The sequence below is a fragment of the Dipodomys ordii genome, unplaced genomic scaffold, assembly GCF_000151885.1.
Source record: "Dipodomys ordii isolate 6190 unplaced genomic scaffold, Dord_2.0 Scaffold63, whole genome shotgun sequence".
Taxonomy (NCBI): Eukaryota; Metazoa; Chordata; class Mammalia; order Rodentia; family Heteromyidae; genus Dipodomys; species Dipodomys ordii.
Window position 1 is genome coordinate 1,495,971 of NW_012267279.1, and position 15,897 is coordinate 1,511,867.

General features: G+C 37.9%; 1 protein-coding gene across 1 annotated transcript in view; it reads left to right on the plus strand.

The window, feature by feature from the left end:
- Rel (v-rel avian reticuloendotheliosis viral oncogene homolog) overlaps positions 1-15,897 on the plus strand; it is a 36,110-nt gene that overhangs the window by 17,016 nt on the left and 3,197 nt on the right. Inside the window, exons 2-6 of the mRNA XM_013022560.1 lie at positions 1,439-1,587; positions 7,779-7,870; positions 13,540-13,680; positions 14,803-14,907; positions 15,020-15,232. Of these exons, the coding sequence (XP_012878014.1) occupies positions 1,439-1,587; positions 7,779-7,870; positions 13,540-13,680; positions 14,803-14,907; positions 15,020-15,232 (700 nt within the window). The remainder of the gene's footprint in view (positions 1-1,438; positions 1,588-7,778; positions 7,871-13,539; positions 13,681-14,802; positions 14,908-15,019; positions 15,233-15,897) is intronic.

Consider the following 15,897-nt stretch of genomic DNA (forward strand, 5'->3'; position numbering starts at 1 on the left):
GCTTTTTTCTTTTTGCTTATGTGGTGCTGAGGAATCGAACCCAGGGCCTCAGGCATGCAAGGCAAGCACTCTACCACTGAGCCACCTTCCCAGCCCCTGAATCCTCCAAATCTTAAACCTCCAGAATAGCTAGGATTACAGACAAGAGCCACTAGAATCTGGCTTCCAGTTTGAATTTTTTACTCTTTTGTTTTTGTTTTTGTCGGTCAGAGCCTGGGCACTGTCCCTGAGCTTTTGTACTCAAGGCTAGCACTGTACCACTTTGAACTACAGTGCCACTTCTGATTTTTTGGTGGTTAATTGGCAATAAGAGTCTCACAGACTTTTCTGCCCAGGCTGGTTTCAAACCACAATCCTCAGATCTCTGCCTCCTGAGTAGCTAAGATTATAGGCATGAGCCACCAGTGCCCAGCCAATTTGTATTTTTAAATCACATCTTTTGCAACAGTATGGATTTGGTTTGTCTAATTTATTTGAGTGTTAAATTGGACAACATATATTTAAAATAACTTAGAATTTCTATTCTTTCAGGCCTTTGAGCCATTTTAAACTCTTTTCCATGATTCAACTTTTCTATTTCTTTCTAAATTTTATTTTTTTAATGTTAAAATTTTTTAAATTATTTATTAAAAAAATATTTCTAAGATTTATATACTTCCAATTCCAGTAGGTCATAAACACTTTACAGCTTGAGGTCTGTTATCTTAAGATTTGAAGTGGTTACCTACTCTTTCATCCAGAAAAGCAACAGATATTTCTTGGTTACTATTGTTTAAATTCAAAATTGTAATTTACTGTCTTCCACCTAGTAAACCAACATTCCTTAATTACTTAGCTTTCATGTAGTATGCTGGTATTTATGTTTCCTGCCTGTCTTTGCAGAATTTCTTTCTGCCTCTCCCATGCAAAACTCTTTTACTTTACTATGAGTGTTCTACATGTATTGTCTGTGTGAAACTTCATCTTGTTAAGCACTTGTTGGTTATTATATGATAATATAGATATATTTCCCAATTAACAATTTTTTTGTGAAACAAAATATTGCAACTAAGTAAAATGATTATATTTATGTGGTATTATTTTCAATGTGGCTTAAATATATATTGATATGTATGGTCTGCCAATGCATATAAGAACAAGGACACTTAGTTACCTAACAGGTAAGTATTTCTCATGCTTTTTGATTAAAAAAGATATGCTATAATTCTACTTGTTTTAAAAGGCTTATTTAAGCAGAGTCAGATGATATGACCAGTTGTAATTAGGAGCAGAAAATAATGTGTCCAGCAGTTGAAAGGTAAGTTTTTCCTTGCTGGTATTCTCTGCAGTGTTTCATCTCAACTACAATTGCTTGTCAGCTGAACTTTATTTAGTGTTAACTGTACTTCATCAGTTCTGATGAGATATATTTATGGATAATATATTCCCTCTCTTGCAGATCATGAACTACTATGGAAAAGGGAAAGTTAGAATTACATTAGTAACAAAGAATGATCCATACAAGCCTCATCCCCATGATTTAGTTGGAAAAGATTGTAGAGATGGCTACTATGAAGCAGAATTTGGACAAGAACGCAGACCACTATTGTAAGTACACAGACATAGACAACTCAAGAATATATAGGTAGATAATGCCCTGTTTCCTATTTATAACTGTCAGTTACATTTTAGCAGAATAAATAATTGTTAAAAAGAATCGTGTGTGTGTGTGTGTGTGTGTGTGTGTGTGTGTGTGTGTGGTGTGTGTGGTGTGTGTGTGTGTGTGTGTCAGTCCTGAGACTTGAACTCAGGGTCTAAGCACTATCCCTGAGTTGTTTGTTTGTTTGTTTGTTTTGGGTCCGGTCATGGGGCCTGAACTCTGGGCCTGGGTGCTGTCCCTCAGCTCTTCAGCTCAAGACTAGCTCTCTACCACTTGAGCCACAGCACCACTTCCAGCTTTTTTCATTTTGCTTATGTGGCGCTGAGGAATCGGAACCCAGGGCCTCAGGCATGCAAGGCAAACACTCTACCACTGAGCCACCTTCCCAGCCTATCCCTGAATTTTATTTGCTCAAGGCTGTCTGGCACTTCAGGCACAGCTCCACTTCTGGCTTTTTAGTGATTAATTAGAGATAAGATTCTGTCTCACAGACTTTCCTGCCCCGGTTGGCTTTGAAACACAATCCTCAGATATCAGCCTCTTGAGTAGCTATGATCATAGGTACTAGCTGCCAGTGCCTAGCAATAATCTTTTTTTTTTTTTTTGGCAAATAAACCTATACGTGGTTGTAAATATACTAAGGTACTAATAGCAATTGTCTTTGGATGGATAGGATTGTGAGATTTTTGTATTATATTTATTTTATAACCTATTTATGCAATGAACATGTATTGCTCTTGTGGGAAAACAAATCTTAATTATAGCAGAAAAGGGTTGACAACGTTCCTTTTATTTAGTAATAATAATTTAGATAAAAAACACTTTAAGTCCAGTCTGATGGTAGATTGCCTATCTATTAAATCTCAGCTCCTTGAAGAGGTTAAGATAAGAGGATCTCTTGAGCTTATGAGTTTAAGGCCAGCCTGAGCAACAGAGTGAGACCCTGTGTTAAACAAAATGAAGCAAAACAAACACTGAAAAGAAAAACAATTTTAAATGTACTTTTTAAAGCCTAGCATGGTGGTATTTACCTATAAAGTGAGCATTTGGGAGGCTGAGGCAGATTGTCCTTCAGTTTGAGACAAACTCGATTAGGTTGTAAGAAAAAAGTAAAAATTCCTTTTATTAATAGTAACAGAAATCTAAAATATCTAGTGATATATATTTGACAAGAAATATTTCCTATCTATATTACTATATAAACTCATGATCATTCTTGTCTTGCAATACTCTTGTTTGATTTCTAAAAACTTCTAAAACTTTCTAAAAACTTGTTTTACTCTCTACTTTTCTGGCTATACTTTAAAAATATATATATAGACAGTAATTTTTTGTTGTTGTTGTTTTTGTTGGGTGTGGGATTTGAACTCTGGGCCCGGGCACTGTCCCTGAGCTCTTCAGCTCAAGGCAAGTGCTCTACCACTTGAGCCTCAGCCCCACTTCCGGTTTTCTGGTGGTTAATTGGAGATCAGAGTCTCAGGGACTTTCTTGCCAGGGCTGGCTTTAAACCACAATCGTCAGATCTCAGCCTCCTGAGTAGCTAGGATTATAGTCATGAGCCACCAGCTCCTAGCAGTAAAATTTTTTGATTACTTCAATTATTGTCTTAATTGATTTTATGTTTATCTCACCTATACCTCAATCCAAGATTCCATTAAAATTGATTACTCATTATGTGTAGCATTATATTTAGCATGAACATTTTTGTGATACCATGTTATATGAAATATTTTGGGCAGAAATCTACAGAGATTATGGCCTACTGTTTTCAAAGAATCACTTCAGGAGACATGTGGTATTAGTTTTGTTTCCATTCTTGGTGATATTGACACTGTTATTAAGAACTTTCTCTTAGGCCAGGTGCTGGTGGCTCATGCCTGTAATCCTAACTATTCAGGAGGCTGAGATCTGAGGATTGTAGTTCAAAGCCAGCATGGCAGAAATGTCTCTGAGACTCTTATCTCCAATAACCACCAGAAAACTGGAAGTGGTACTGTGGCTCAAATGGTAAAGTGCTTGCCTTGAGCTGAAGAGCTCAGGGACAAGTACGCAGGCCCAGAGTTCAAGCCCCACGACCAACAAAAAAAGAAAAAAGAAAGAAAAGAACTTTCTCTTCCCCATTTAAAAAGTATTTGTCAGCCTGGTGCCATTGCACCTGTAATCCTAGCTATTCAGAAGACTACAATTCAGAGGATAGTGGTTCAAAGCCAGACTTGGCAGAAAAGTCTCTAAGACTTCATCTCCAAAAGCATTAAAAAGTTGGGTTGGAGGCATGACTCCAGGGGCACAACACAAGCCTAGCAAGCAAGCTGAGAAAGTACAAATTCCTGAGTCCAAATCCCCATACTGGCCAAAATAAAAAAGTACCACTATCAACTTAGAATTATTTAATGTATTATAGTTCATTATTAGCATTATATTGATTGTCAAATGACCCAGATATGATCAATACAAACTCCTTCATATGTTCTCATTTTCTTCAAGCACTTTTTTATTTTCCTACATGTGTGTTCAAGACTTTTCTTGCTCCAGCCTAAAGACCTTTAGTTTTCCCCAAGAATCTGTAGCTTCAGTGTAGAATAGTTTTATTTTGATTGCTTTCTCAATATTCTTGAAAGCACATCAAAATATATCCCAGATTCTTGTACTATGACATTAGCTCTTCCTTCTCAAAATTGGTCTTCCAAAGTGTCTAGTCACAATATATTCCAATAAAGCCACAAATATGAGCATCATCCCTCACACTTATCCAGGTGTGAATACACTAGCCTTTTAAGTGACACTTTAATCTCTCTCTGTTACCCAGTAAAATCTTATCATTACAACACTAGTTCAACAGTCTGAATTTGAGCCCTTTAAATAGTCTTCTACCTCCTGGACTTGCATCTGCTCTTATACTTTTTTCCCTTAGTTTTCCTCACATTAGCCAAAGTAATCTTTTATTTAAAAAATGGTTAATATGGGCTGGAAAAGTGGCTCAGTGGTAGAGCGCTTGCCTTGCATGCTTGAGGCCCTGGGTTCGATTCCTCAGCACCACATAAGCAGAAAAAAAAAGCCGGAAGTGGTGCTGTGGCTCAGGTGGTAGAGTGCTAGCCTTGAGCTGACGAGCTGAAGGACAGTGCCCAGGCCCAGAGTTCAGGCCCCACAACCGGACCCTCCTCCCCCCCCAAAAAATAAAACAAAAATAGGGCCGGGAAAGTGGCTTAGTGGTAGAGTGCTTGCTTTGAATGCATGAGGCCCTGGTTTGATTCCTCAGCACCACATAAGCAGAAAAAACTGGAAGTGGCACTGTGGCTCAAGTGGCAGAGCGCTAGCCTTGAGCTGAAGAGCTAAGGGACAGTGCCAAGGCCCAGAATTCAGGTCCCATGACCTGCAAAAAATAAAATAATAAAAAGTTGCTTATATTAGTTTTATAGAGAGGATTTCATTGTTAAATTTCCATTCAAGTTTAAACTATAGTACAATCATAGCGATCTTTTAAAATAAACTAGAATTGCTCTTGGATTAAAAGTCAGCTTTCCTTCCATGGCCTGCCTACAAGGCCCACATAACCCACATGTATTTCTAGCCTTCTGTTGTCTTGTGCTTCCCCTAATCTCTATATTCCAGTCATGAAAGCCTGCTTTAGATTCTTCTGCTCATAGTGCTCTTGTTAGGAGTCTTTGCATAATTAGTTCTTTTTGCCTGGATTAGTTCTTCCCCTAAGTTAGTTCTGTTGGTATTAAGTATCACTTCCTTCAGGAAGTCTGTTTGCTCACTCTGAAATGATCAACTTTGTCCTGTCATAAGCTCTTATAAACTGTATGTATCTTCTTAAAACTTGTCATGATTTATGTTTTACATGTCTTTTGTGTGTGTGTATGTGTGTAATTATTTAATTGCTTTCTGATTCATCAGATTGGAGTTAGCAGACTGCTATAAAAGGCTAGATGGCAAATATTTAATGCTTTGTGAGCCTTCTGGTCTCTGGTACATTTCCCTCTGCTATTTTGGCATGAATGTGAATAAACAAGCATTGCTATGCTCCAATACAGACTTCATTTATACAAGCAGGCATTGTGCTGGATTTGGCCTTCAGAATAACAGTTTGCTAACCCTGTATCAAACTGTAATATCCATGAAGGGAGGAAATGTGTGTGTCTTTGTGTCTGTGTATCTGTGTATCTATTCTCCTTGTTACCTTCCAGACTTTTTTAGTCTATAGTAAGTAGACCCCAAACTTGTTGAATGACATTGACTAACTGATGACTGACTGAATTGAATCAAATAACTTTCATGATCTTTGGTTTCCTCAAGTCATAATAATCTGTTTCTCTTTCCTTCTCCTCCTCTTTCTCTGGTTATACAAATGAAACAAAATCAAGTGGTATATAAATGTATTAGGATGAAGAATTCTTTTTTTTTGTTGCTGTTGTTGGTCATGGGGTTTGAACTCTGGGCCTGGGTGCTGTCCCTCAGCATTTCAGGTCAAGGCAAGCACTCTACCACTTGAGCCACAGCGCCACTTCCAGTTTTCTGGTCGTTTTTATTGGAGATAAGAGTCTGATGGACTTTCCTGCACTAGCTGGCTTTGAACCTCCATCCTCAGGTCTCAGCCTTCTGAGTAGCTAGGATTACAGGCGTGAGCCACAGGCGTGAGCACAGGTGAGCACAGGCGCCTAGCTGGATGAAGAATTCTTTTAAAACTTTTATCAAAGAAAAATAACAGAATGGGGGGCTGGGAAGGTGGCTCAGTGGTAGAACACTTGCCTTGCATGCCTGAGGCCCTGGGTTCCATTCCGCAACACCACATAAGCAAAAAACAAAAAAAGCTGGAAGTGGGGCTGTGGCTCAAGTGGTAGAGCGCTAGCCTTGAGCTGAAGAGCTGAGGGACAGCGCCCAGGCCCAGAGTTCAGGTCCCATGACCGGACCCCCCAAAAAAAAGAAAAATAACAGAATGAAGAATCTTTGAAAGGAGAAAAAGTAAGAGAGTGGTAGTTACAAAATTTTAAGTAAGAATTCAGAATTCGTGATTTACTTTTTAGTTATTGGAAGAAGAGGAAGGAAATGGCCAAAACACTTTTGGTGTTAACCAATCATAAGTATGGTGAATGTGCAGAGCATGAACACAAGGCTGCATGAGGATGGAATGAGGCAAACAAAGCAGTCTTAGTTGCTAGTGCCATGTAAAGATTGAACAAATAGTAATGTTAGTATAATTGAGTTTTGCTTCCTTATTCACACCTACTCACCTTCAGTGATGTCATGGTTTTTCCATGTGGGAACAAGTATGACTGAGTGGTGGTGGGGAGTTCCCCCATCATCAGCTTTACAACACACATGCAAATCAGCAATATTTGTAGCTCTTAAGAAGTTTTCCATAAGTGACATTTTGAAATTTTGCTAAGTATTATTAGTATTAAATCACTTGCTAATAAAAAATTCAGTATTTCATATGATAATTTTAACTTTGTATGATATGATATGATATGATACAAAACTTAGTCTGCAGCTATTAGCTGTGAAGTGAGGGCTCACAAATCCGATCTCCAGGGAGTTAGAGTGTGGGGTAGAGATTAGGTACAGGAGGAGCAGCAGGTCCTTGAACGCTGGAAAGTCATGAAGAAATGGAGACACACGTCTAAGCACCAACCAGTTATTTCCATGCCCACCTATTGTTGCCAAACCACTAAAATGTTCAAGAAAAGCCAGAAATCCAGTAATTGTTAGATTTTTAAATTTTGGTAATGTATACAATCTTTTTTAAATGTAGACAACATTCTTACAAACTCAGCAAAACATATCTGTGGGCATAATTTTATACCTTTTGCCTTATATGATCAATATGCAGGTTTTAGTGATTCAGATCATGAATTTATAGGAGGTAAATTTTTACCTTTTGGTGTTGCCTATTCATCTCTATCTGCTTTGGTAATTAAGCATGTTGGTAAGATGTAATTATAAAATATATTAAAAATAGTACTGATACACTGTTTTAGTTATTCTCTTAGAAATTTAACTACTTCTTGACTCATATCTTTATCATCAGAATTAGAAATTCAATTTATGCTTTAATGTCTTCTCAATGGTAGATATGTGTTTGTTTTCTACAGTATTCTGTTTGCATGTAATACAACTTTGAAAGTTTTTTCTTTTCTAGTTTTCAAAATTTAGGTATCCGATGTGTAAAGAAAAAAGAAGTAAAAGAAGTTATTATTTCAAGAATAAATGCAGGAATCAATCCTTTCAATGGTATGTTTGAGACAATCATTTCTATTATTTAGATACTTTAACTTCCTGGGTAATTTATATCATGATCCTATATTTTATTTTATTTTATTTTTTTTGGGTCTGGTCATGGGGTCTGAACTCTGGGCCTGGGCGCTGTCCCTCAGCTCTTCAGCTCAAGGCTAGTACTCTACCACTTGAGCCACAGTGCCACTTCCGGCTTTTTTTTTTTTTTTTTGCTTATATGGTGCTGAGGAATCGAACCCAGGGCCTCTGGCATGCAAGGCATGTGCTCTACCACTGAGCCACCTTCCCAGCCCCCAGGATCCTATATTTTTTTGTGTTCACTTTTCTGCTTGTTGACTTACACCTGTATCTGAGGAATTAACTATATTTATTTTTTTGAATTTTTTTGAATTTTTTTTGAATTAACTATATTTAAAATCTGTCCTTGTTTTTTCTAAGAAAACCTTCTCAAAAATGTTCTGGTTCTCTCTCTCTCTCTTTTTTTTTTTGTCGGTCCTGTGACTTAAACTTGGCCTGGGCGCTGTCTAAGCTTTTTTGCTTAAGGCTAGTGCTTTACCACTTTGAGCCACAGCTCCCCTTCTAGTTTTTGGGTGGCTAATTAGAGATAAGAGTCTCACAGACTTTCTTGCCCTAGCTGGCTTTGAACCACAGTCCTCAGATCTCATCCTCCTTAGTAGGTAAGATTACAGGTGTGAGCCACGAGCACCCAGCTCCGATTCTCTCTCTCTTTCTCTCTTTTTGTTGGTCATGGGGCTTGAACTCTGGGCTTGGACGCCATCTCTCCACTTTTCAGCTCAAGGCAAGCGCTCTACCACTTGAGCCACCGAATTTCTAGTGGTTTATTGGAGATAAAAGTTTCACAGTTTCCTGGCCGGACTGGCTTTGACCCATGATCCTCGGATCTCAGCCTCCTAAGTAGCTAGGATTAAAGGGGCGCCCCACCTCCTGATTCTCCTTTAATATGACTTTCCTTCTGCCACTCTTCCAACAGAATATACTTCCCTTTCTTATTTCTGAATACACAGTTGTATTGGAATACATGTAATTCAAGGATATATTTACCAGCAAAGCTTATTCCTAAATATGGAACACGATATACAGAATTAGAAGCCACACAAACTATTTTCATAGTGTATTCATGTATATAGTTATATATAATATCTATGGTATATATATAATATAATATATAATATATATAAGTATTATAATATATATTGTATATGAATCATTAACTCTTATTAGGAATGACATTAAGAATTTATTCTAGGATAATTTCTGTGTAGCTCCTGATACATTTTAACATTGTTGTAAACAAATATTTACTGAGTTAAATGCTGACATCTCTCTTCTTTTTTTGGTGCTGGTACTAGTACTTGGATTCACGATCATGTGATCTCAGCTTGTTGGGTCATGGCTGGCACTCTACAACTTAAACCACTCTTCCACTCCCAGCTTTTTGCTAGTTAATTAGATATAAAAGTCTCAAATTTGTCTTCTTCAGCTGGCTTCAAATCCCAGTTCTCAAATCTCAGCATCTTGAGTAGCTAGGATTATAGACACCAACTACCAATACCTGGCTTTATAGGAGTCATTAATACCTTCTGAAGGTACTTAAATAAGAATGTCAAGTCAGATATGGTGGAACATACCTAAAATTGCAGCCATTTAGGAGACTTGAGTCTGGAGGATTTTGCGTTGAAGACCAACATAGACAACATAACATGTCAAATAAAGAAAGAAAGAGAAAGAAAAAGCCAGGCACCAGTGGCTTACTCCTGTAATCCTAACTACCCAGGAGGCTGAGTTCTGAGGATCATGGTTTGAAGCCAACCTGGGCAAGAAAGTCCATGAGCCTCTTATCTCCAGTAAACAGTGCTGGAAGTGGCACTGCAGCTCAAGTGGTAGAATGTGAGCCTTGAGCTGACCAGGCTCTGAGATAACGCCCAGGCCCTGAGTTCAAAATAAAATAGAAAAATAAAATAAGATAAATAAGAAATAAAATAAAAAGAAAGAAAAATAGACAAAAAAGCCAAACAAGTGCTTGAAGCCTTGAGTTCAAGCCCTACCACCAGCCCAAAAAAGAAAACTAGGCATGTCAGAAATTAAATGATTAGGCCAGAAGCTGGTGGCTCACACCTGTAATCCTAGCTACTCAGAAGGCTGAGATCTGAGGATCCTGGTTCAAAGCCAGCCCAGGCAGGAAAAGTCCATGAGACTCTTATCTCGGATAAACCACTAAGAAAACCAGAAGTGTCACTGTGGCTCAAGTGGTAGAGCACTAGCCTTGAGCTGAAGAGCTGAGGGACAGCACCCAAGCCCAGAGTTCAAGCCCCACGACCGACCAAAAAAAAAAAAATTAAATGATTATAAGTTTGTCATTTTAAAGACATCTTTAGGGGCTGGGAAGGTGGCTCAGTGGTAGAGCGCTTGCCTTGCATGCAAGAGGCCCTGGGTTCGATTCCTCAGCACCACAAAAGCAAAAAGAAAAAAGCTGGAAGTGGCGCTGTGGCTCTAATGGTAGAGCGCTAGCCTTGAGCTGAAGAGCTGAGGGAAAGCACCCAGGCCCAGAGTTCAGGCCCCACAACTGGACCCCAAAAAAATAAATAAATAAATAAAGACATCTTTATTTTGATTCTTAATTATCCTGGATATATAAAAATAACTTAGGCTGGGAATTTGGCTTAATGGTAGTGTGCTTGCCTAGCATACATAACCAGAAAAGGTCAGAAGTGACACTGTGGCTCAAGTAGTAGAGTGCTAGTCTTGAGCAAAAGAAATTCAGGAACAGGACTGAGGCCCTGAATTCAAGCCCTAGGACTAGCAAAATATAAATTAAAAAAAATAATTTAAGAGACATGATGATAATTTAAATAATAGATTCACAATCAGGTACTGCTTTTTATGAACCATCAGTGAGCATTGCTTTTCTCTAGGTCTTTACTTTCATAGAATTTAGTGTAGAGCTGAAAGCAAAATTCCATTACCCTTGTTTGATCTTAGTTGCCAGAGATACACTGTTAAGTATGATACATATTTTTCTTTCTTTCTTTCTTTCTTTCTTTCTTTCTTTCTTTCTTTCTTTCTTTCTTTCTTTCTTTCTTTCTTTCTTTCTTTTTTGTCAGTTGTGGGGCTTAAACTCAGGGCCTGGGCACTGTTCCTAAGCCTCTCTGTGCTCAAAGCTAGTAGTACTCTACCACTTGAGCACAGTGCCACTTCTGGCTTTTTCTGCTTACATGGTACTGAGGAATCGAACCCAGAGCTTCATGTATGCTAAGCAAGCACTCTACCACTAAGCCACATTCCCAGTCCTGACACATATTTTTCTAGAATTTCTGTTATACATGTATGGTCATATATTAACATACAATAAGCCTGCCTTTTTTTTCAGATTTATTACACATGGTTTTGACCAAGCACATTCAAAAAATAATAATACATTTTTTAATTCAAAGAAATTTTAAAACAAAAATTTTATATAGTTTAATTTTATGTAGGTTATATAGTTAAAAATGAGTAGAAAAGAAGGAGAGGAGGTAAGATTAAAATGGAGTAAAGTAGATCATTTTATTTATAAATATATATTATATATATATATATATTTTTTTTTTTTTTTTTTGGGTCCGGTCGTGGGGCCTAAACTCTGGGCCTGGGCACTGGTCCCTCAGCTCTTCAGCTCAAGGCTAGCACTCTACCACTTGAGCCACAGCGCCACTTCTGGCTTTTTTTCTTTTTGCTTATGTGGTGCTGGGAAATCGAACCCAGGGCCTCGTGCATCCAAGGCAAGCGCTCTACCACTGAGCCACCTTCCCAGCCCATAGATCATAATATATTATATGCAGTTGTAATTATCACAGTGAAACCCCTCTTGTTCAAAATATAAAAAGATCATATAGCTGTATAGTTTTTAAAGAAAAAAAACCACCTAAATGGCCTCCACATTTAGTCACATATACAACTCTAATATCTATCTGTCCTTTACTTTCTTCCACTGCTTCATGAACCCTTTACTATTTTAGAAAAACTTTTGTTCTCCCTCTCAGTCCAATCCTCTCTAATCTTTTCAATGATATTGTAAGAATATGAACTTGCTTCATTTTTGTTGTTGTTGTTGTCAATTGTGGGGCTTGTACTCTGGACCTGGGCGCTGTCCCTCAGCTCTTCAACCACTTGGGCCACAAGCGCCACTTTGGGTTTTCTGGTGGGTTTCATTGGAGATAAGGGTCTCACAGACTTTCCTGCCATTTCCTGCTTTGAACTGTGATCCTCAGATCTCAGCCTCCTAAGTAGCTAGGATGACAGGTATGAGCCACTGGCATCCAGCTTTGCATCATTTTTTAATTTAGATCGTTATGTTGACAGCCTTTTAGGCATTAAAAATAAAAAATTAACCTTCCTAACTAACAAGATCAGTTCAGAACTTTGATCATGTCCTTCAGTGGCTCCAAATCAATTTCAGCAGTGGTTTTCAGTTTGAATGTGTATAGGAGTTCCATGGTATTTGTTTAAAATGTAGATTCAAGGTTACATTTTCAGGTTTGGTGTGGGACCTGGGAATCTGCTCTTAAAATCAGTGCTTCTTAACTTTCCCAATGACCCACCGTAAGAAATAGATTTACTTCTCTAGTCCATATGTAGACATGCGCTCACCATGTCTTGCTAGCATACTCTCCACTCTTTTCTGTTACCTACTTTTTTCCATTTGTTAATTCGTTTGTTCCTTTCTCCTCTCCTTCCTTATCAAACCCACAAAATTAATTTCTGTTACAAGTGAAGCATGGATCTTCACATTTTGAGAAGTTCTTTTTTTTTGGTCGGTCATGGGTGTTGAACTCCTGGACTGAATGCTCTCTTTGAGCTTTATCTCTCAAGGCTAGTGCCCTACCACTGAGCCATCGCTCCACTGCTGGTTTTCTGGTAGTTAATTGGAGGTAAGAATCTCACAGCCTTTCCTGTCCTGTCTGGCTTTGAACCATGATCCTCAGATCTCAGTCTCCTTAGTAACCAAGATTGTTATTATTGCCATCAACATTTTAGGTCTAGATTCCACATACAATTGAAAACATAGATAAGAATGTTTAAAACTTGAGAATATTTAACTGTCCTCTAGAAATTTGTTGAAAGAGAGAATTGTAGTAATTCCTGCAAGATTTAGGAGACTGGATTTAGACAGGACCAAATATATATTTGTCCTCAGTTCCTTGGGGGGTGGGGGGGCAATCCCACAGCTTGAACTCAGGGCCTGGGCAGTTCCCTGGGCCACTTTGTGTTCAAAACTAGTTCTCTGCCACTTGAACCACAGTGCTACTTCTGGCTTTTTCTGAGTAGTTTATTGGAGATAAGACTCTCATGGACTTTCTTGCCCAGGCTGGCTTCGAATCATGATCCTCAGATCTCAGTCTCCTGAGTAGCTAGGATTACAGCCAGGCATGAGCCACTAGTGACAGGCTCATAGTTCCTTTTTGAATGTGTCTATTATTTATCAGAAACTGTTTACTGAGTACCTGCTAATAGTAAAAGGCATTCCTGAGATCGTGTACCATCCTATTTTTGTTAGTATAGATTTGAATGCTACTCAGGTTATTGGATATGGTGGATAAGGGTATGACCTAGCAGGATTTAGCTCTGTATGACAATTCTGCATTCTAAAACGCCAATGTACTATTCAGTCCCTGAACAACAACTGCTTGACATTGAAGATTGTGACCTAAAAGTGGTGAGACTGTGTTTTCAAGTGTTCCTTCCTGATGAATGTGGTAATTTGACAAAAGCTCTTCCTCCTGTTGTCTCTAACCCAATTTATGACAACCGTAAGTACATTTTCTTATATTATAGTCTTATCTTAAAAAAAAAAAAAAACCTTACTGAGCTACACTCCATGCCCTACATTGTCTGTTCAGTTGCTACATATTTCATGGCTGAATCCTAATTAAAAAAAATAATTACCCTAGATAATCTGTTTTATTTACTTCTCATCTTTTTTTTTTTCCCTAACAATTATACTGCAGTAAATGTCTGTGTACACTATATATGTTATGCAGCTATATCTCTGAAGTAGAAATGTTAAATGCTGCATCAGGGCTGGGAATGTGGCTTAATGGTAAAGTGCTTGCCTAGCATGCATGAAGCCCTGGTTCAATTCCTCAGTACCACATAAACAGAAAAAGCCAGAAGTGGTGCTGTGGCATAGTGGTAGAGTACTACCTTTGAGCAAAAGAAGCTCAGGGACAGTACCCAGCCCTGAGTTTCAAGCCCCAGCACTGGCCAAAAAAAAAATTAAAGATGTATTTGTCTGAAAACATTGTGAAATTGCCTTTTACATTTAATACACACACACACACAAACATGCATGCATGCACGCACACACATACACAGAGAGATATGTTCACCAGTGGGATATAGCTATACCTGCATATAGAAAGATAATGGGCCATACAGCAATGAAGGTAGATCTAAGTATCCTTGTCACAGAGAGCTTTGAATGCCTAGAAGAATGAAAGTAATCATGTTGGGAAGAAAGAAAGAATTATGAAAATCTCATTGCCCAAAAAATAAAATTATGTTGCTCTAGGAATATGGTCAGTGATATAAAAACATTAGAGCTGAGGTGGTAGACCAGGCACTAACTACAATCCAGGACTGCTCCTGATGACCATATGTAATATAGATGAGAAGAATCATAATGTTGAAACAGGGAGATTTATTTAGAAAAACGTTACTATCTACAAATGAAGTCACAAGGTTCTAAATCAAGTTAGGTAAAGTAGTTATCTAAAAGTAGGATAGATGTGAATGCTTAATGTATTTCATGTCCTTTATTTTCACACTAAAACTTTCATCTGTTCTGTTAATAATTTGTCTTCAAATTCTATCATGTAGTAAAAATGTCTTACTAACATAGCAACCCAATTTTTAAAATTCTTTATACATAGGTGCCCCAAATACTGCAGAATTAAGGATTTGTCGTGTAAACAAAAACTGTGGAAGTGTCAAAGGAGGAGATGAAATATTTCTACTTTGTGATAAAGTTCAGAAAGGTGATTATGTATTTTGTTTGTTATATTGAATTAAGAATGTATTTTAGATTCAGATGTACATTTTTCTTTGATTCTTCTATCATTACTACTTCTTTGACTTCTTATTCACTAGATGATATAGAAGTTTGTTTTGTGTTGAATGATTGGGAAGCAAAAGGTGTCTTTTCACAAGCTGATGTACATCGTCAAGTTGCTATCGTTTTCAAGACTCCTCCATATTGCAAAGTTATATCAGAGCCAGTCACAGTGAAAATGCAACTGCGAAGACCTTCTGACCAGGAAGTTAGCAAATCTATGGATTTTAGATATCTGCCAGATGAAAAAGGTATAGTACTTTGGTAGTAATGATTTATATATTCCTTAAAGTAAGATGCATTTGAGTACAGTTTTGGGTATTCATAACCATTTTTTTCTTGGAAGTTTTCACCCTTTTTTTCTTCTTGGCATCAATTTGAAAAAAAATCAAAGTTTCTAAAAATGTTTATGAAATTTTCTGTTTTATTTTGGGGAGTCTAATTTTGTTTTTTTATATCTTTTTTTTTTGTCGGTCATGGGGCCTGAACTCTGGGCCTGGGTGCTGTCCTTGAACTCTTCAGCTCAAGGCTGTGCTCTACCACTTGACCCACAGTGCCACTTCCAGCTTTTTCTGCGTATGTGGTGCTGAGGAATTGAACCCAGGGCCTCATGCATGTAAGGCAAGCACTCTACCACTGAGCCACCTTCCCAGCCCTTTTGTATCCTTTTTATAGATAGAAAACTTGCTGCTCAAGAGAGTATTTTGGGGTTCTTAATCAGACTTTATTGATACTGATCTACAGATATCACAAGAAAACAAGATGAATATAGACTTTTTGTTTGTGAAATGGGTATTTGGTATATAGTCTAGGCTGGTCTTGAATTTATGATCCTCTTAAGTCTCAATTGTTGGGATTCTGACATGTGCAACCGGGCCAGGTTTTTAAACCTTTTTATTAAGAGGAAAATAACGCT